We start from the raw sequence: 21,446 nt of genomic DNA, 5'->3' as shown, positions 1-21,446 counted from the left end.
GCTGGGATGCAATGAAGAAGTTAAAACATAAGACCAGGACAATAAACTGTGACAAAGGAGATAAAATGCAAATTATGAAATGTTTACCACAGTGCAGCAAGCAAGAGATTTATGAAGATAAAATGGGAATTAGGTTTTTACTCGAAAGGTTATAAACAGCTTATACCAGTGAAGAAATCGAACCTATGAGGTAGGCATGATACCAGAGGTTTAGTAGCCCTACTAGGGCTGGAATGCTCAAAGAGTTTGCATGCATTAGTAGGGAATGAAAGACTAGGTGTTTGGGTGAGTAAAGTGTGCTTTAAAAAAAAGGCCGCCACCATCTGGAAGACGTTGAAGTAACGAGCATTAGCTGTTTGGTTTACCCCTCAAGATACGTCCCAAACGGAACTTGCATCGTTTGGGGGGTCAAGTTTGGCCTAGAATTCGGCTTACGGTGCGATATGGTAACGCTTCAATTAGTAATTGCATGTATACAATGTTTATTATTTAATTGTGGTTTTATTTCTAAACCACAACTCATAGGGTTTTATTTGCCTACCAAATTCGGTTCACAGCAGTTCCCGGATGGGTGCGCCTAGTTGTCATAGTATATATAGTGGAATGAATGTATACACATACTATAGCGGTCCCGTAACCAGACAGCTTTCCTCCCGCTGTAGGATATTTTTTGGGGGTGAGGGGAAAGGGATGGGAGGGCACAACCAATTTTAATGGCCGCCATCTTGGATTCGAGGCACCGAAACTATGCTGCCATCTCGTTCCCTGACGTCATTCTCACATAGTTCCACCCCAATCCACCATATTGCACCAAGACGTCATCATTGGCACGTGACAGGTTGTTGTTTCTACAATGCTATTGTAGATGGCGCTACAAGTCTCCATGCGAGATATGCTGTTTTCTAGTTACTGCCACAAATGGTGCTGTGATCTCAGGGTGGTAGCAGACCCCACGAAATCTCGAAACGTGATGAGTAAGAGCTCACGCTCTTAAAACCACGATTGTTGCTACACAAAATTAGTTTTTTTTTCGCAATTTAATTATTCCAGGCAGAAATGTCACAGCGTCCAAATGCCAACTAAACACAGAAATAGCATTTACTTTAGTTTGAGAATGTGAGAACCATTCAGAACCCACATACTGACATGAAGTTAACATTGTCCCATAATACAACTGAACTTTAAACTTTTCAATACTACAGAAGTACTAGCGTAGGCCGCATTTCAATATTCAATATATGACAACTGGAACTGCTATGAGAGGTGAAAGACAGTAAGTGCTTCAGCTTAGTCATGGCCAAAACATTTACAAACCAGGAGGTCTTGGCACTGTTTTCTTGAGTGCACTATGAAAATGCAGCACAGTGATCAGGTGTAAAGAGTGCCCCTGTATATTATCCAAGCCTTTCACATGTTCTGTTAACTGTTAACGATTAACTGTTCTACCCAAAACAATTGTTCAAAAGGCAGGTCAGATGGCACAGGCATTATGTACCATGATTACTAGTTTAATGAACTCACTTGCATAATGAACCCACCTCAGACTTTTAGTGCGACAGCACTAGATGGGTTGCTAGCAAAAAAGGCGTCCCATGTCGGGATGGGCAGGAGCAACAGGTACGTAGTGGGGAGCAGAGGCGCACGCGTGCACTGTTTGGCGAAGGCGCAGGGGGTCACGTGACTCGCCCGGTGCGGCAGGGAACTGCACTGCTCCAGCAGTGCTGCCACTGTTCCATTGGGAGACTGAATAATAACTGCTGCCATGAACCACTTGGGCAACTATGAGCGCCAGATCACATTCTGAATGATTAGAGGCCACGTTTGGCTAAAAGCATTCATTGCAACCAAAGCTGAACAGGAAAAAAAAAGGAGACATTCCTTTGTCACCTTGCTGTGTTACTGCGCCAAATAGTCCGGTCAGCAAACAAGAGTTTGCTCCCAGTGCCTTCGGAAACTGAAGAAAAGGCGGCTCGCTGGGTTGCACTGTTATGAGCCAGCTTCTTAACCGCTCCTTTGTCTCCAGTCGCCTAATCCTATAATTGCGAGGGGTGACAGACGGGGGGTGGGTTTACTTGTACTGACTCTGGTCAGCACAGGATCAAGGGGCCAATAGTTAATGTTCTGGTAGAGACAAAAGCCATGCTGAAGGCTTTGCCACATAAAATTGAGCAAATTTTCCTACCTTTCACACTTGGTTTCAAAAGATATGCTTATGTCGTGAATCTCAACAGAGTTCTTCATAGCCGGACAGGGCTTAACAAGGGCAGAAAACTGCTATCGCACATATAACGCAATTACAAACAGGGTTAAATTGTCAATAATTTTTTTGCTTTTTTTAAAATCTTGCACAAAAAACGCGCACCTGACCTTCAGGGCTGGTGTTACGCATGATCACTTTAACTTGTCACAATTGTCAGGTGCCGGCAACTACCACAAAATCGTCGGATCGTGCCACGATACAGAAAACACATTTTGAAGCAAACGATGCTAAACACCAGTGACATGAATGCTGGTCACGCGAAATGCAATTTGTCGACTCCATGCTTTTGTTAATGATGGAAGGATGGACGAACAAACGGGTGAACGGACAAGCAGGAAGGCAGGAAGATAGTATGAAATTTCGACTCTTATAAATAAATGTACACAATTTTTTTTACCCCGTGTAATGAACCCTCCCCCCACATTGATGGAAGCTTTTCTGGAAAAATGTGTTCATTATACGAGTAAATATGGTAGCATAGCTAACAACCATACAAATAAGATTCAAACTTAAGGTTTAGCAAGCCTAGGCAAAGACAAATCCTAAAGAAAGATTCTAATGCTACAAGCAGATTCATCGGTCCTTAACCTTTTACATTCCTCCAATGCATGCTCCATTAAAAACAAATGACACCAACTTACTACAGGGTTCTCCATACTTGACATCAAGCAGTAACATTTAGCAAGTAGGGGAGGCGCAGTGCCTTCCAAGTTATTATTCTATAACCTATCTTACACTTACAAGCTAATCCACGACAGTTTCTAACCTCCCTTCCCTCCCTGACCTATTTTTACTAGCAGCTAGAGAAAGGGGGCTGCTTTTTCAATGACACACTTTACTGGAAGTAATGTACAACAAGCTAACCCTGTTTACTGTGTGTCAAGTGTCTAAGTATGAGGGCAAGTTCAGTGTCACATACCCGAATCGAGCACAGCCATCAGGTCTGCCTCACGACCATAGCTGCAGGCTGCATTCATATAAGGGGTGATTAGGACATCTGATTTCTCCAAAAGCGTCTTCTCAATGATGTCACGTCCAACATGAAAAAAGATGTTCCTGCAATAGTAGCCAATATAGTGTGAATCAATTCTGCTCTCACACGAGGTGCCTTTGCTTTTTTTCTGCACCCCTCCCAGCAAAAACATATGTAGTCGTTTCCCTATACTGGGTAAATGCAAACACTACATTACACAAGAAAATATCCTAGTGCACGAAACCACATAGATAAAGTCAAATCTTTCGACCAGGGTGAAGCGAGAAAACCAAGAAATAATAATGAAACTAAAAACTGATAACGAACAACCTCATGCTTCTTTTTGTCAAGAGTGGTGCTTAAATCCAAACTGCAATAGTACTTGCACACACTGGACAGATATAACTGGTTCTTTTTCTGTGAAAAAATGTAAGAATTACCAGGAAAAAGCAACAAAGCACTAGATTATATTTTAGTCAACCGGCTGCTACAGATATCATTAGATTTGTTAATACTCGAATTAACACCCAAGTGCCATTACCAAACAATGCAGACTAAAACTATTGCATCAAAATAAAAGCCCTAGTGTTAATATGAGGACCATGCAGCTAATGTACTGCACTAAAGACTATGGCACCAACAAATATACATCACAGATAACATATAGTACTATGCCTGTGCTAAGATTGCCCGCAAGATGCATGTTTCATATGCTATTGGTCATAAATGCATCGCATTTAGCAGAGAGGTTGTATGCACTGCATCTGTCAGAATGTAAGTTCAAGCAGGAATCTACACACACGCAAAAAAAAAGAAAAACCTTATAACCAATTTTTTTTAAATTTCAGTTTGTGCCCCATCTGAGATGTAAGCAGTCAATAAATTGTTTTGACATGTGCCTCTCCCTTTCTCAGGACACACACTCATCCACCTGTCCACCAAACTCCTCATTCTAACATCTCTTGAGCCATCATCAATACAGTAGCCGACGGGTAATTCGGACTTCAATAATTCGGACCTGTAGGATATTTCGGACCTCGATGAGGCGCCGTGAATCACCCCATAGAAGCACATACATATTCGCGACGGATATTTCGGACATCAAAAGTCTGAAAGTTCGATTTTTCGGACTAATTTCAGTCGCCTGCGGGCCAAAATCAGCCATCTTATTGGCTTCTTGCCGGTGCAAAAGGTGCCATCTTGGATTGAGGTGGATTTACGCTGCAGTTGGATTGGCTTGACATACTTTCAGTACCTCACTGTTGCCAGTAGAGGTCCCTGCGATCTCTGGCACTTCGAGGTGGTAGCCGGATTGTCATCGCCGTTAACTTGTTTTTGTCGCCGACGTTGTCGTGGGCAGTTATTGTTTGTCCCATACATTGAAAATTGGTTGTTGGGGAAAGGAAATTGTGCAGGAGCTATCTCGCATCTCGGCCGGAAGGAATAAAGGAGGGACTGAGAAAAGGAAGGAAGAAAGAGGTGCTGTAATGGAGGGCTCCGGAATAATTTCGACCACCTGGGGATCTTTAACATCGCACAGCACACGGGCTCCTTAGCGTTTCACTTCCACCGAAACGCGGCCACCGCAGTCGGGATCCAACCCGGGTACTCCGGATCAGTAGCCGAGCGGCCTCACCACTGAGCCACCGTGGCGGGTTTCATACATTTGCCATTCGTCGTTTCGTCACTTGGGTTCCTCTGACCGCGTCGACCGAGTGGCGCTCAGTCTTCACGAAGTTACATCCGTTCGCTGTTTTGTAATAGCATCCGGCGGTTCCGCTGCTTTGAATGAAAAGTGCCTTATCTTTACGTGTGTTTGACGAGCGGTGTGGTGCACGCTCAGGTTGTGGACAACATGGCGCTGCCGGGTCCGTCAAAGAGGCGTGGGAAATATTCCAACTAAATGCGGTGACCTTGCTGTCTAGCGTGTACAGTGAAAGCACAACTTTGGCGCAAATACAGGCGCAAATCGTCACCAGCAAGAGAAGTTTGTCGCGAGGTAAAATCAGTGACATTTTTAAGCTGATTTCATCGGAATAAAGTGGTTTTTTTGTACTTCGCGGATTTTTCGGACTGTTCGATTATTCGGATCATTTTCCGGGTCCCTTCGAGTCCGAAAAATCGGTCGGTGACTGTATTACAGTAAACCCTTGGTAGTTCAAGGTCACTTAATTTGAAGTTCTGGTCTATTTAAGCTGATGCTTTGAGCCAGTTGACATCAAATGTATTAAAAGAAGCTACGCATATATTGAACCCTGTGTAATTTGAACAAATATTTAGTCTCATTTGAGCCCAAGAGTTAACTGCATACCTCTGTGAGCCAAATTCTCAACTATATTCACCTACCAGCACTTGTGAAACTGGTCCTTCAGACTCTGGTGTACCAACACATCCACTAAAGAAAGCCGGCTGCATTTCTTCCACCTGTGTGAAAACAAAGACTTAGAAAATGTTCCCACAAAGCACTTTTCTAGCATAGACAGAGCAAAATTCAATGTGGAATAACCCTGGATTTTGATGATAGCAGATCAAACCATTAACAATCATAGCCTCTGACATTAAGGAAGGATGCTGGTCATAAAACTATTTTTTTTTTCAGTTATGGTTATTCGTTATTATCATCACAATGAAAGTGTGTTTTTTTTTATGTAGAGTCCAAATATGCAATTAGAGTTTGAATATATAACTCAACTAGAATGTGAGTTATAAGGTGTTTTGTGGTTTTAATTGGGGCCTTCGTTACAGGGTGTTAGCCAAAAAATGTTTATAAAATATTAGAAATATTAACAGATTTGCGCCATCCAATATGCGGTTTGTATGGTGGTGCTGTTTTTACAGTTGCCTCAGGGAAAATACACCGCTGAAAAACATTTATGCGTAGAATGTACACAATTACGTACACAATGATACATAACATAAAACATACACAATGGTAATTTAGGAAGGCAACTACCGTAAAAACCGGAATATAGGTCGAACTTTTTTTCAAAAAACCATGGTGAAAAGTCGACCCCCGTCTTATATACCGGTCATTGGCGGAAAAAATACGAAAGTCTTGCAACAATGGGTGGCTGAAGTCAACAGCCTCCATCACCATCGCCATCAGCAGCAGTGCCGCCATTTTGCGTTTCAGTAGATGCAAAGCGGAAGCTAACGGCAATTTACCGTCGCCTTCAAGAAAAACACGATTGAGTACGAGGAAGCTCACGGGAACCTGGCAGCACAGCGCGAATTTGGAGTATCCGAAAAGAGCATTGAGTACTGGCGGAGGCAGAAGCTGCGTATTACAACTTGCAGCAACCAGAAGAAAACATCATTTCGTGGGCAGACCGTAGTGTATCGAGAATAGGAAGGAAACGTTGCGCTGCGAGCAAGATCGCTGCCTGTGACTGCCGAATGCATCCGTGTGAAAGCGGCAGAGATCGCGCGTGCCTCTAGACTCACGAGGGCGCAATTCAAAGGCTCGCCATCATGGTTGCGGCGATTCATGAAGAGGAGGGCTTTGCTTTACGGCGCCGTACTTGCCTGTGCCAGAAAGAAACACGCGGGCCGAATGGTGCGCAATATTGTTAAAAAATTTGCCGGGTGTACATACAAGCAGCATTTAAATGAAATTAAATACTGTCACCATTGTGCAACCTCTAGAGTCGCATTTGTTTCAAATTAAGGATGTCTTTCGGTACTTTTCCCATTGAAAAAGATTTTTCATTTTTAGAATTGGTTAGTTAGGGGGTCGACCTATATTCCGGTCTGACCTATAGTCCTGTTTTTACGGTATATAAATTTATTGCATGATGTAAAATCCAGTAAAAATAGCATTGCTGCACAGTTCTACTCCTTCACAATAAACTGATAGCAAGCTCATTTCAATTGCCCAAGGCAAACCAGAGAAAAAGCCCATAACGTTGAGACTATTATTTGTGAAACCACGAATGGAGATAAAGAGGCTTGAAGTGTATGCGCACTTATTGAGTCGCAGGAAAATGAGTCACGAGAAAATGTCTGTAGCACTGGCTCAGCTGCTGTGATGACATCTTGAAAAGGTGGCAAACAAAAAGCGCGAAATGAGCTTTCAAAGTGTAAACAAAATGACGGCAATCTGAGAGCGTTTTTGGACTTGTGATCATGTAAAGTGGCAATCATATCGAAGCTCGTGCTTCGTTTTTCAGCCGCACGACTTTAAAAGTTTTTTTTTTTTTGTACTCCGGGATCGTGTAGAGTATGAATATCTTGCGGAGATAAAGTATGAAGTCTATTCAGTAAATCTGAGGTCTATTAGTACGAAAAACTGCTTTTCCAACAAGCGACTTTCTCGCTTTCAGGACCCACATTCCCCCTTAATAAAGAGGTTCAGAAAGTAGTATGTGCTACATACATACATTTGTCTACCTTAAATTACGCATTTATAACCTGTCTAGTATTTCCAAAGAATATTTCCACTAATGCTTCGCTGCTGAAAAGAAAATTCTCAATAACTTTACTAGCCCATATTGTTCAAGTTCCACATAACACCCTCCAATTAAAGCAATTGAAATGAGTCAAATGAGTGGATGAGTTGCAAGTACATAAGAAATGTGGAACACATCTCTTCCAAGATTATCACTCTACTGTCTCAAACAGGCAGAAAACACGCACACAACAAAAAGCTGACATGTCAACATGAAATGCAGCTGTTTTCAGAAAAATAACAGTACATTTTTTAACTAGAGACAAGCTGTTCCAGACAAACATGTTTTATGTAACAGTATTCTTATGGCACAACATGAGAACATGTGTAGACAGCTTATTGTAGCACATTGCAGTTCTTAGTGTGAAGTTTGCAGTCAGTGTGACATCATGACTTAAAGTGTTGCCATCATGAGCCAAACCTTGCACAGAAATCTATATCCACCTCAAAAAGACCACTAAAAAAATAATAAAGGGAAATAAAGGAAGCATGCCACAGAAAAGAGGATCTATCGTCTTAAACTGGCATTGAAAATTGTACAAAATTAGCTGCTATGACATGCTACAGTTAAAGCTTGTCATCATCAGCAAAATTCACTTTGTGACCAGATATTACTTAGTGTAAGTTGTTAGGTGCGCAGCAGTTTTTCTTTCAGAAATGTTTGTTATAGTTTATTAAGGTTGACATCGTCTCCCTCGTGCCCTTTGATGAAAAGTAACGCTCCCTTTGCATCGCAGATGAAATGCTTTGAATTTTTGTACTAGATGGCACTACAATATATTTTGCATTTCTTGGTCACAGTGGCAAACACGGTTGGCTAAAACTGTCATCAAGGTGTATGTCACCGCACCACAACAGCTTTGGTTATGGAAACTCAAGCGGACGCTTCACAATAGAACCATCTAAGTACAGTTTCACAGCTGGAAATAGATTAGTTTTTAGTTAATCACTTTCATTTGTATCACATATTTTTTGCACAAATCTGCCCTTAAGCATAAATTAAAGGAGGTACAGGCTCTTTCATGAATGAATGCCAGCAGGGCCCGATCTTGAGGCCCATGTGTCCAGATGCTTGTGTGTTATCACTGTTGTTGACATGCGATTGCTACAGTGTTTGCTGATCACGGTTTCCAGCATCAGGATACATAAAAACATGTGCGTCCATTGACTGAAAAATCTCAAGTAAGAACCTCCAACAATGTTTCTTATGAAACTTGTGGAGCCAGACTCTTAGGGCACCAAGTTTTCTGTTGCATAAAAAAAAAACTGGGTCCTTAAAATTCAGTTGTCGGTTTCTTTAAAAAATGAGTGAACAGATCCAAAAACAGCAAATATTTCACAGTGCAAATCTACATTTTTCCAGTTCACCTCATGACATGCCAATCACATTAGTATTCATAACTTCTACTTTGTTCTCTTTAATTTGCTTCATTCACTGTCCATTTTGATCTCCCACATTACTTTGAGAAAAGAACTTGTGCCACTATTTCAAACCTACTTCAGGCATCTCTGACTGAAGTCTATCCGGTTTTCTTCTTCTGCTGGTTGCTTTCTATTTTTTATACTGCAAATAAACTGGTAATGAGACAGTGTTTGAGATTTTACCTAACCTGAATTGTCGATGTTGACCATAAGACACCTTTTGTCACAGATGCAACAGCACAAAATTCGTGGAGAGTACGCTTGCATACACGAAACTCTCCTTCAGTAAAAGGAACATAAAAGTCAATAGAAGTCCCAATGTGTGCCTTCAAATAAGACAATTTTAAACTCTGTATAAGGACACCACTATGCAGAAGTTATGGTTGAAAAAAAAAAGGAAGAAAAAGGAAAAATGAGAAGAAAAATATCAGAATCATGAACTGAAGCTGCCTTCATATATTCAAAGCTTATAAATCTGCACAAGACACATTTTTATTTTTCTTGCACAATAAAGCTGCAATATGTAAAGGATTCATTGTAAGCATTGTGTTTTTGTTAGCATTCTCAGCATTCCAAGCTGAGCAGGCCACGTTTTAAACTTACAGATCAACTTAAGATGCAGGTGTGACAATATTAAAAAGTGCCAAGTTCAATAATCAGAACAACAGCTGAAAAGTGAGACAGTGCCTTCTTAAATATTCATAAAACGTATGTACTTTGGTTCAAGATTCGCACATTAATAGCTAAACGTCATGCACTGATGATTCCAAAGTTGAAGCTTCTTAACCTCAAGTATAATGGCTTTACTGTGCCACTGGAACCCACAGTTTAAGGTACTAAAATGTGGCGAGCCCCCTGCCCCTACAGCATTCACTCGCACTTCCTAGAAAACCGCAATGTAACGCTAATGACAGGCCTCATTGCTGGGCTCCACTAATTCCTTTTCCCAACAAATAAAAGAAAAGTATTCACATGTGTACTCATTACCACGCAGCCATGAAGTGTGGAACAGTATGTTTGGTTTAATGTCCCAAAGCTGCATATAGGCTGCGACAGATGCTGCAGTAGAGAGCTCCAGATTATTTCAACCATCTGGGTTTTTTTAACGTGCATCACACAGCACACAGGCATTTTTGCATTTTTCCTAAATCGAGATGTGAATGCCACAGCTGGGATTCGATCCTGCAACACTGAACTCAGCAGGCAAATGGTGCGCGCAGCCACTAAGCCATTGCCTCAGGCATGTCGTATAAAGTGTCAAGATCAAGCTACAGATTTCTCAGCTCTATGTCACGAAATCACTTAAAAAGAAAAAAAAAACATGGACAATAAAGTCATGCTGTTTTACCCCAAGGTGGTCATCCATTCCAAATGCGATGACGACGGGTGCTGTGTTGAAATTCTCCAAACGGCTTTCCTTCTGAAGTACGCAACTGTTTGCCGGAATTACCAAGGCCTGAAAATAACAAACAGAAGGCTTTATCAAGTCTGCCACATGTTTTCCAATGTAAAAGAGGAGCTGCCCAGCTAGTTACACAAGCGTCAACACTGAGTCTTCCAAGTAGGTTGGTAAGGAAAGATACAATCATTAACACCAAAGCAAGCGCAGTGAACTACACTTGCAGGTATCTGTTAAGAAAGAAGGTGCAGACTGAACAGTATCCACACACAAAAAAAAAAGAAGTAGATAAGCAGTTACTCAAACGAATCACTCACATGTTTAGTAAGAACCTGATAGTCTTCCATTTTTTAATCGTTTCAAAGCATTTTACTGGGTTACGATGTTTAACTTAAGAAAACTCACTAATAGTAAGGAACACAAAATCACTTTGAGGGGCAAGGAAAAAAAAAATCGGCGACTAGTGGTGAACTTTGATCACAGAATTTGAGGGAATTCAGATGGACTTTTTCTGCTCGCTTTGACGCAAGGCTATTCTGGCGACAGACTGGGATCATGGGTCACGTGTTCCAATTGCACATTGGGAGCAGTTGCCAAACCAAGGCTACTCTATGAAGCAGTTCAGACTGCTCTGCCTAAATCAATAGGTTTGACTGTCACTTTTTGTGATGTATTTACTCAAAATGGTGCGCTCCTTACTTGTACCTCACTGCTGCTCCATTCTGTAGTCGACAACGTGCATGGGAGATCACAAGGAATGCCAGATGCTTTCTATGTTAAGCACAAATGCACCTAGTTTGGTCTGGCAGGAATGAAAGTGTTCCAAATACAGATTCAGGGTAAATGCTCTCCACCAGATTAAAGCCTCTGTCACAGAGCAGATCGACCACTCTAGCTATGTGATTGGAATTCACAAAAGTCAGAGCCTGCCTTGTTCTTACCTCATCCTTCACATTTACTGTCAGCCCATTTATGTAGCAATTGTTTGCAATAACAACTTCAGAGGCTTCCAGGTGGCAGTCCTTAAATAATGAGTTGCTTCCAATACAACAATTTTCACACCTTATGAAAGTGTTCATGAGGATAGAACACTTCCCAATTCTTTTGATGGTGACCTGTGCAGAATCAAAAAAATGATACACGCTTTTTAAATAACAGGGCCATTTATTCTAGAGTTAATGGAAGAAAACTGACAAAAAGATGCCATTACTTAGACTAACAATACAAGTGTAATCGAAGACAAGAAAAAAATTATAAATGCAACAGCAGCACATAAAAGTACAGCAACTAGGTGAAAGTATTAAAATGCTATGCAGTCAGGCTAGCATTGAGCGCGTTACCATGCATTTGAAGAGAACTGCTGCTGTGTTCAACTTTAATGTCATGTGTAACAGCACATGACACATGAACACACAGGCAAAGACAAAGAAATTATCGGCCCTGTGCCCCTGCGTATTTTTGTCTTTCGCAATGATTTTAGTTATGGAACAACACCAACTTGCCCAACTTACTTTACTTTTAGCTTTACATACTTTGAGCCAAACTTCTAAACGTAATGGCTAATTGTGTGAGAATGTAAGAGTATTCAAGAGAAATTCTTTCAAACTACGCAACGAGTAAAGCAGCCATCACAAGTGCTCTTGCAGATATGCAGCCATGACATCATGTTAGCTCCATACGTGTTTAAAGCACTCATTTATTAGATGGCTTGGTTTTATAGGGTTTAATATCCAAAAGAGATTCAGGCTATGATGGTTGCTGTAGTAGAGACCTCCGGATAATTTCGATCACCTAGGATTCTTTAACGTCCACTGACATCATCGAGTACATGGGCCTCTAGCATTTCGCCTGTATCGAAAAGTGTCTGCCTCCGTCAGTCCGTCCGTCAACAAAAGCACACAGTCAGCTGCGTTCATGTTTACCATTGTTTTAAAAGGTGGCCATGGTGAGATCCAATGATTTTGTAATAGTAGACAGCACTGGACAATCACAGCGAGAAAGTGAATATATTGAATACCGGCCCTGCAGGTCAGGTGTGTGTTTTTTACGCGAGGTTAAAAAAAATTCCCAGTGTGGTTATGAGTGTGTATTGCGAATGTTTAAGCATTCGTTGCAGTGTGAGATTGGTAAGGAATTTCCACTTCCGGTCTCGAGCTCGCCAAATAGCTCCGGTGTCTGAAGGTCTTGCTTCCTCCAGAGCATTTCAGTACAGAGGATGTTTTAAAGCATTCTGATTTAAACTGCTGCGCTCGCGTGCTCACCGGCCTTCTAAGCATACACACGGCGCAGCTGGGCACACAGCACAGGCCACCGCCTCTCCTTTCAAGGGTGCACAGCGTCCTGGTGCACTGCCAAGTTCACAGAGTTCCACTACCACAGCAGCTCTTGTCAAAAAATAAACATGCTGCGATGCTATTGGCACGCAGCATCTAGGTGCACTGCCAAGGTCTGTGCTGTGGACGGTATGAAAATGACGATAAGAAAAGCGAACACTTTTAAACAAAAATGTAAATTCTTAAAGACAAAAGTGGAGGGTGGGCTTATTACGCAAGTAAATACGGTATATACTTATATAGCATTGTTCAAATAAGAGAATTCATAATGGTTCAATGACCATTTTTTGTTTTCAATTAAATTTTAATACATGATAGGCAAATGTGTCAATATGAAGAAATCAACCCTAGTTTTGCAAAATAAATGCCACCCAGTTTTACAGGAGACAAACTCTTATCTTACAAGAGGTCAAAAACACAATTTTTACAATTTCACAAAATTGTAATTTTGAAGCCCTGCTGAACAAAATATTAAATTCACGAAAACTCGCAAACATTTCTTTTCTGAAAAATTACAAGTACAATAAAAGTTAATTCTGCTGATACAAATAGAAAAGACTGCATATATGAATTTAACAAAGAATGAGGTTACAAAATTTTATATTTTTTTCAGCCGAGCCCCAAACCAGCAACTTTGCGAAAATGAAGAAATGATGCTTACAATTAACCACGTACTACGTTTTTTTTTTTTCATGTAAGACTAGAGTGTTCCTTGCAAAACTAGAGTTCATTCCTTTTTGAAGCGAAAAGCTTCACTACGCTAGTCAACACCGCGCTTCGCGCGAGCCAGCGTATGTCGGAGCACGAGTGACATCGGCGTGACTCCGTCGTCTGTGTCTCTCTCTCGCTCCTTAGTCACTACTGTGCATGCGCCACTAGTAGCCACAGGTGTTCCGCCATTGTGCAGCGCCGCACCTTTATTCAAAATCCAAATTTCAATTTTCAGTTTTCCACCAGGTGTCCACCGAGATATGTGAGACGGTTACTGTGCCATTTCCTTTCCTCAAAAACCAAACAAAACAAGTGAGCCGGTGGCGTTCATAGAGTTCATTGGCGTTGACATACTTTGCAAAGACCATTCATTTTCACAAAAGGAATGGCACACAACCGGCTCCGTGGGTCAGTGGAGACCTCAATCTCGCTTTCGCTTTGTATACCCTGGATTAGTTGGGCTAATCCACATTAACTTTTTGTGGACACATTTGCCTATCAAATGCAAAACTTTTTTAGAAAATCAAAAATAGTCACAAGAGTGCTGTGACCATCCTAATCTTAAAACATTCATATGTAAAAATTTCAAGTAAATACAAAGTTCAGTCTCAGGCTTTCCCTCGGGAATACTTTACTGAATACCTTAACGTTTAAGGCATTGTAACCCCAACAGCACAGGGTGTCAAAGCACTAACTGTCCCAGGTAAAGTACTAGATGCATTTTGGGCTACCTCACCAGAAGGTTTAAACACCACTTAAATTACATCCAAAGCAGCATGGTGCAGCATTTCACTGCCTGCACGGTTAATGAGCAGCTTGACGCCAAGTGGTGTCATTGGACAGGTATCGATGACTTGGCTTGCCCCCAGTGTCTAAAATGACAAGATGTAAAAAATTTGAAAACAGAAGCGCAAAGACTGCTTGAATCAAAATAGACTACCATTAAAGGAAGAGACGCCGCAACAAACATGCTATGCTGCATTTAATGGCGCACCAGCAACTATAATCTGATACAACTCAAGAATGAAGTGGCAAATACCCCTCAAAGGCCCCCCAGCCAATGGCTTCGACCGGCTTTCATGACCCCGCAGCTTATCTGATTAAGTCGTGGTTATTTCCCATTCATCTGCTACCCCCTGAGATATCACACTAGCCGGCCCAAAGGAAACAGTCAAGGGGGAGAGGGGAAAAATCGGTCAAGGAGGCGAATCAGGCGACACCTTTGGCTGGAAAGGCTCCTGTAAGGGGCATCTGCTGCTTCGTTCTTGAGTTGTATCTAACTATAGCTATTAATATCCTAGTAGAAATCAATAAGGAAATAGATTCGGGCAGGATATAATGTGGACAGCTGATAACTGATGGCCTGTTAGGATAGCAGAATGTACTCAGAGAAGAGAAGCGTAGATGGGGGCACTGGAAATTCGGATGGGGAGATAAGAAGAAATTTGCTGGGACAAGGAGGCCGCAACTGGTGTAGGACAGAGCTACTAAATGGAGACCAATGGAAGAAGTTTTTGCCCTTGAGTGGATGTCCCGAAAATGCACATCCCTGCATGCTGTCATAGAAGAATCAAGGCATGTGAGTGCACTGCACCTTACAGGCCAGACCTCATGCCATCAAAACTGTTCTACGTTTCACAAGATGAAAGAAAATTTGAAAATTATGCACTTTGTGATCGATGGAAAGGTCTCCGATGCAGTGTCCTCGGTGTCATCAACACGTAGCTTCTTACTACAGTAGCATGCAGAGACCACACTATTGGTGGCAGAAGTGCACTGCTGTTCATGGAGGCTATGTCAAAAAATGTGCCTTGGACCTTCAGACTTTCAAGTGAGTGCACCACTTTTTATTTATTACTTCATAAGAAAGTTACAGCCAAGACAATAGAACTTTTTGCAGACTCGTCGTACATAACTAAAGTGCAAGGAAATTCTAGAGCCCAAAAACTCATGCTCACATAGCATTTCTGCATAGGTCTCTACACTTCAGCTACAGGAGCCAGAATTTAAAAAAAAAAAAAACAGCTTGCACAGCATGAAGGATGAAACGAAAACTTGGTCAGAACTGCTGCATTAGATCGAAGGCCAACAGGTTGCAGGCATAAAACCCTCAAGGACAAAAAAACATAAATTTAGTCAAGAAAAATGTAGTGCAAGAGACAGGCAAGAACATAAAAACTTTAATAAATAAACAGTGAGCAAACAATACTAGCGATAGCAAACAGCAGTAAAAGGACAAGTACTTTACACGCAGCACAAACATGAACATCAAAGTGCCTCCGGCTAGATTCACAGCCCAGTCACCTAAAATGCAACAATAATAATTTTATACTGGTCTCTACGTTCTAAACCAACAATTATTTCTATAAAGGATGCAAAAACAAGCTTACAACTAATTAGAAGCAAATCACTTTCTTTACTGCTCCCCAAAGCTTTGAAGAGAAGCAACTTACTGTTCTGAGTACTTTTAAAATTACTCCTAGTAACTGAAATTCTAAGTTTCTGAAGTTCTAAGGCCCAGTAGCATATTGCCCCAGACTCTGCTGTTTGAGTATCATGGCAGAAAACTTGAGCAACACAGTATGGATCTTTGTAGTGTCCAATGAGAGCAAGGAACAAAAACTTGATGACTTACAAGCATTCACAGAGTAGGGTGACAATTCATTCCAGATGAGATTTCGAGCCCTTTGGGCCAGTACTGTCTTTTCAAGACAACTTTTTATCATACCAGCGTCCACACTGGCCACTGACAAAGGAGTCTTGTGAGACATCTGCTGCTATGGCAACCAGCAGATCAAAAACAGTGACATCTAAAAGACAGAATACAGAGTAACCAGTTTAGGATGAGCCGCAATACGGCAAAGTTTTCACATGTAACAAACAATTCTTAAAACTTCTTCATAGTGAAAAGCAGAACAATAATAATCACACTGAACAGAATATGGCCACTACCATTAAATCAAGCTTGTGAACATATTTGAAAGCCCGGGTTCCCTTTGATACGAAACTGCAAGTGGATAGAATTTCTTTGAACACTGAAGCCAAGAAGTTTCTCAGCAAGTAGTGCTGAAAATTGGATGCCATGCTCTCATACTAAGAAAGTTAATCAATAGTGCCTTTGCTCAGCTGCCAAGAAAAGTGCTTTAAGAAAAGTAGAACGGTAAAAATAAAATTTGTATGGCCGACATCAATAGCACAAGAATGTATAAATGAAAACTAGAGGGAGTGCTGATTTAATGATCACGACTTTTTAAATGTGGCATTTACTAGCTTAATTTCAACGGCCATAAAATTCACAGAAAGCATTCTAAGGCACGAAAAAAAGAAAAAAGAAAGCTCGCAACCTCTTTACTGCACAATTACAATAACATAATCTACTATTAACAAAAGTGAACAAACAACTATGACAATAACAACGTTTGTATCTCCCAGTTTTAAATTTGCACCAATTAAATTACATTCAATCCTAGGCTACTATTATGCATCTTTACCAGGTCTATGTGATATAAGCATGCATGATACAACAGAGCAAGCATGTAAGCACTTTTTTTATCGCACACTCCCAAAGCAGGCTACTGCTACTGGCAAATCACGATGTTCACATGGAAAGGTCCACCAAATGGTGTGGCACAGTCCAGCTTACCCCTTTTCTACCTCATAACAAGGTGTTGCACTAGAGAGGCGCATGACAGCACACATAATTTGCGACACGCAGCATCCACATCAAGAACGGCAGGCATGACAATGACAGTTTTGGTACTTCATCTAAGGTACGCATCTCATAGTGCAAACCAGACCAAGTAAATTAGCATGATGAATTCTAGATAGCTTTTTCAATGGCTGTTACTGCCCTTGTCTGAGCTGCACCATAGATTCTCTTCTTTGCAGCCTGCTAGGCCCTTCTGACCTTTAGATGCTGCACATTCAAATTGCAATACTGAGTTGAAACAAGACTCAATTTCGTTGATCATGGCTTTGCCATTAAAATAAGAAAACATGCACAAAAAAATGGAATGTTTCTGTCTTTCTGACATATAGGTGTATGCTCATGTTCACAACAGTCCCAGTAGTGTGAACAAAAAAACAGCATCCAATATAATCAAACCTGAAAGAATTTTCCATGCCGGTAACAGATCAGGTCAAAAAGTAGAAGCTGTTATTAGGTAAGACAAAGCTAATCAATGACGAGACTATGCCCCTGGACATAACTGTTACCTTCGGCTATATATATGAAACACACCGAAAGACTGCAATGTTTGTGCTGTCACAAAAGTTAATTTCGTTCAGGATATTGTACTCCACAAAAACTGTTAACAAAAAATTTACAGGACAGTTACCATTGGTTAATGCAAGATTCGGTGACAGCTGTTACGGTATCTGATATGTTGTGGTAGAGAAAATGCAAGCGACCTCATATCTGTATATTTCTAGGGTTCCCATGGCAGCCAAGTACCGGGTGTGCCTTCTCATGCTCTCGCCATACCCTCCTCCTTCCATGGTAAAAAATGGTAATCATCTTCCTGTTGGGGATTTCTCCGCCACACCCTCCTCCTTGCAAAGTAACCACCTTCCGGGCGGTTACCGTTGTAGCCATCCTCTGGTTACGCCTTCCTACGTTTTCGCCATAAAGCCTCCTTCCATGGTAACACTCCTTGTCCTTCCAGAGTAACTACCCTCCGGGTGCTTTCTGCGCCAACCGCCAACCGGTTGCGCCTTCTTACGCTCTGTCATACTCTCCTCTTCCCAGGGTAACCATCCTCCAGCTGGGGATTCTCCCCGTCCCCCGACACCCTCCTCCTTTACAGTAACCACCCCCTGGTTACGCATTTCTCCACTCACGTGATACCTTTCTCCTTGCACAGTAATCACCCTCCAAGTGGCTGCCATGGCAATGCACCTGCCGGTTATGCCTACGACTACGATAGACAATGCTGTACTACTACGATGCAAAACCTAGGAATAGGTGCTTAACAGCCGTCACTTTAAAAGGCTAATATATTTGTAAGCAGTCTGAAAGCGCCACTTCAATGGCTATTTTTGCAAGTCTGTAAAAATATCGTATTAGTAAAATGGGCACGCTACAAAAAATTAATTCACTGCAGAGGTGTAAAATGATTGCAAGGAGATGAATAAGGAAAATTATGACACTTATTGTGCACCTGAAAAATGATGAACGTGACAGCTGTGATGACACAACTATTTCGGGATATAGACTAATGTGCACTACATAAATATACGTACACGCTTTAGGAAAGAAAGAGCAGTCTCTGGGCCATGATGCTAAACTGTGATTATGCCAACCTGTATTGGTTCGGCTCCACTGTCAACACCCATGTACGTACAGCAATCCAAGGGGGACATTGAGTGTAGAGCCAGTAGGCTCTCAGCCAGCTCAGCAGAAAAAAATAGCATGCCGGACACCTAGAAAACAGATGCTCATTGACTTTAAAAAAAAAAAAACTTTAGGAAAAGCTCTGCCCAAGTAACAAGCAAGCAAAACTCGGTAAAACAGAGTCCAGAAAATTACCTCACCTAATTCAATACCTAGACGTGTACTATGTACATCCTCGCAGGATGAAATCTTAAGAGCACTGCTAAGAGAGCTCTTAAAAGAACTCTTAAAAAAGCTTAATGTTAAGGGCAAATATATTACCATTGGTTTAGCCACATATAGTGACAAGAAAGGCAAGATAAGAAAAATGTGGCAAAGAAACTGAAGTTCTTTTTTTGGTATCGCAATTAGATGCACTACTACGCCAACCTAGAAATAATGCTTAACACATATATTTTCTCATGTTTGATTGAACAGATTTGCTGGAAGCTAGGCCAAAAGAATAAGTTGTAAATTCAAGCAAATACTTGTGATTAAGCAGCCACCCGTAATAAAAAAAATAAGACAATGTTAGAATTTCTGAAAAACCTTAAGAACTGTGGTTCAGTATTTTCTGAAATATATAGCACAGAAAAAGAAGCTTCCAAAATTTTGGGCCCCAATGCTTTAAGCTGTTACTGTAAGCATGAAGTCATGAACAAGGAAATCAAGCCATCATTTTATATTCCACTCCTACCCTTGACCTTTATGCTGTCCTGTGTTCCCCCTGCCCCTAAAGACACTGACTTTATTTGCTTATAACAAAGTGGCACTCGCATTTTGAATAGTTCTGAGCTTATGAATTTTTGATGAAGAAAAAAAAAAAACCCTTTCCCAAAAATAACCTGCTGTAGCTATGTAAACTAGAATACTAGAATTCATGAAGGTGAAAAAGTCCTAATACACACCTTTGAATAAAATAAAACGTTTAAAAGATAATGAACCATATGTATGAGGCCTGCTGTATTAAATAATCTTGAGGATACTTGCGCACATGGGCAGAAATCTGGAAAGAGTTGCGCTAAAGATTAGGTTTATTATCTATTAATAAGTCCTTGCTTGAGACTAGACAAAAAAAATGCAGTTATGCAGTTTAAGAAAGGACACCCTTGTAAGAAGAATGCAATATTTGGCAAGAAATTGTGGAGTCGAAGTCACAATGATAAAACAAAACTTAGGAAAAAAAGAATTGGTGAATTGCCACTGTGCAACGAGTGCACAAACTTACAACAAGAACCGTGCCGTCAGGACGAGTATAGTTATGCAAGGCCTCTAATGCTCCACAATACAGGATGTTCGAAACAACACCTGAAAATAAGAATACAGAAATTGCAATGTTGAAATATGATATGTGACAGACGAAAGTTGGCAGCAAGGTACTGAAATATACTTAATGTAATAATTGACCTGACTTTTATTATAAAAGTACAAAGAGATACTTGAAATTTGCTGAGTTTTACATTTTCCCAATGCAAAAAGAAGATGCAGCAAGAAAAGGCAAATTTTGCAATAAAACTCGGCATATTAGGACCGATATATAGATCAATCAAAAAAAGACTTCATAATTTAACATAATAACATATGTACAAATTAGCTTACATGAAGAGGTCCAAAAGTTTAATTTTGACTGATTTACGTACAAGTGTCACCACTTTTCCATTCAAATTTGTAGTCTTTCAATACCACCACTAGCCATACAAGTATAGTCCATATGAGACACCAACACTTCATGGAAGTTCAAAAAATGTCATCTGTCAGTTAACCCAGCCAATTCTTGAGCACTGCGATGACTAGGTATCTGTTCTGCTAGAACTGCTCACCCAATGGAGTGAATGCTTCTTAATGAGAACTAGAAGAAGTTAAGTGGGGTTATGTCAGAACGATATGGGGAAGCTTCAACAAGGTCATTTTTGAGGTCCAAATGAATAGCACTGTCTTGATCCATGTTGTTAAAGAGGGCATAAGTTGTAGAAAACCACAGCCAGATTCACAGAATTTTGTTGTCTCCACTTGTATCTGGTGCAATAGCATTTCATCATGTGGTTGTTTACCTAAAATGGAAGACCACTGTCTGAATAAAAAAAAGAAAGAAAAACAAAGTGAAAACTGAATGACCTACTGGGCCCCTTTCGTATAGCTTAATTTGAGCAACAGTTGTCTTGAAATTGCTGCTTGCTGGTGAAACAACAGATACTACTTTCACTTTCCCTAGTGTGACTTGCACTAAGAAGTGATGAGAATCTAAGTGGTGAATGATGTAGTAATTTATTTCTGCTGCAAATCTGTGGCAAGGGTTGACAACAACTTTATCACATAAATCATAATACAGTTCCGTAGTCAGCACTAAGAGGTAGGCAATAAACATATCCCAAATGTTCGCAATTTATGAATTCACCAAATCCATAAGGCTTCACTGCTACGCACAAACTCAGTCATATTAGATGACTACCTTTCATATCTTCACACTAAGTGTGGGCAATAATGTCTTCAAGAGACAGTAGCAGAAAGACGCAAGCATCTCGCGAAGAAA

The 21,446-nt window shown here is 40.9% G+C and overlaps 1 protein-coding gene across 3 annotated transcripts in view; it reads right to left on the bottom strand.

Annotated features, from left to right (window-relative positions):
• Positions 1 to 20,225, bottom strand: part of LOC144113202 (L-fucose kinase-like) — a 29,441-nt gene extending 9,216 nt beyond the window's left edge. The window contains exons 1-9 of one of the 3 annotated variants that reach the window (XM_077646162.1): positions 20,145 to 20,225; positions 19,825 to 19,922; positions 18,787 to 18,966; positions 16,181 to 16,355; positions 12,763 to 14,417; positions 11,443 to 11,616; positions 10,451 to 10,558; positions 5,580 to 5,657; positions 3,180 to 3,316 (exon numbers count right to left, since the gene is read on the bottom strand). In XM_077646162.1, coding sequence (XP_077502288.1) covers positions 3,290 to 3,316; positions 5,580 to 5,657; positions 10,451 to 10,558; positions 11,443 to 11,616; positions 12,763 to 12,777 — 402 coding nt within the window. In that variant the 5' untranslated portion in view covers positions 12,778 to 14,417; positions 16,181 to 16,355; positions 18,787 to 18,966; positions 19,825 to 19,922; positions 20,145 to 20,225 and the 3' untranslated portion in view covers positions 3,180 to 3,289. The remainder of the gene's footprint in view (positions 1 to 3,179; positions 3,317 to 5,579; positions 5,658 to 10,450; positions 10,559 to 11,442; positions 11,617 to 12,762; positions 14,418 to 16,180; positions 16,356 to 18,786; positions 18,967 to 19,824; positions 19,923 to 20,144) is intronic. The other 2 variants (XM_077646161.1, XM_077646163.1) reach the window with 2 other exon arrangements.
• Positions 20,226 to 21,446: the final 1,221 nt, after the last annotated feature.

Source organism: Amblyomma americanum, chromosome 1, assembly GCF_052857255.1.
Source record: "Amblyomma americanum isolate KBUSLIRL-KWMA chromosome 1, ASM5285725v1, whole genome shotgun sequence".
Lineage (NCBI taxonomy): Eukaryota > Metazoa > Arthropoda > Arachnida > Ixodida > Ixodidae > Amblyomma > Amblyomma americanum.
This window is presented reverse-complemented; position numbering and strand designations above follow the sequence as displayed.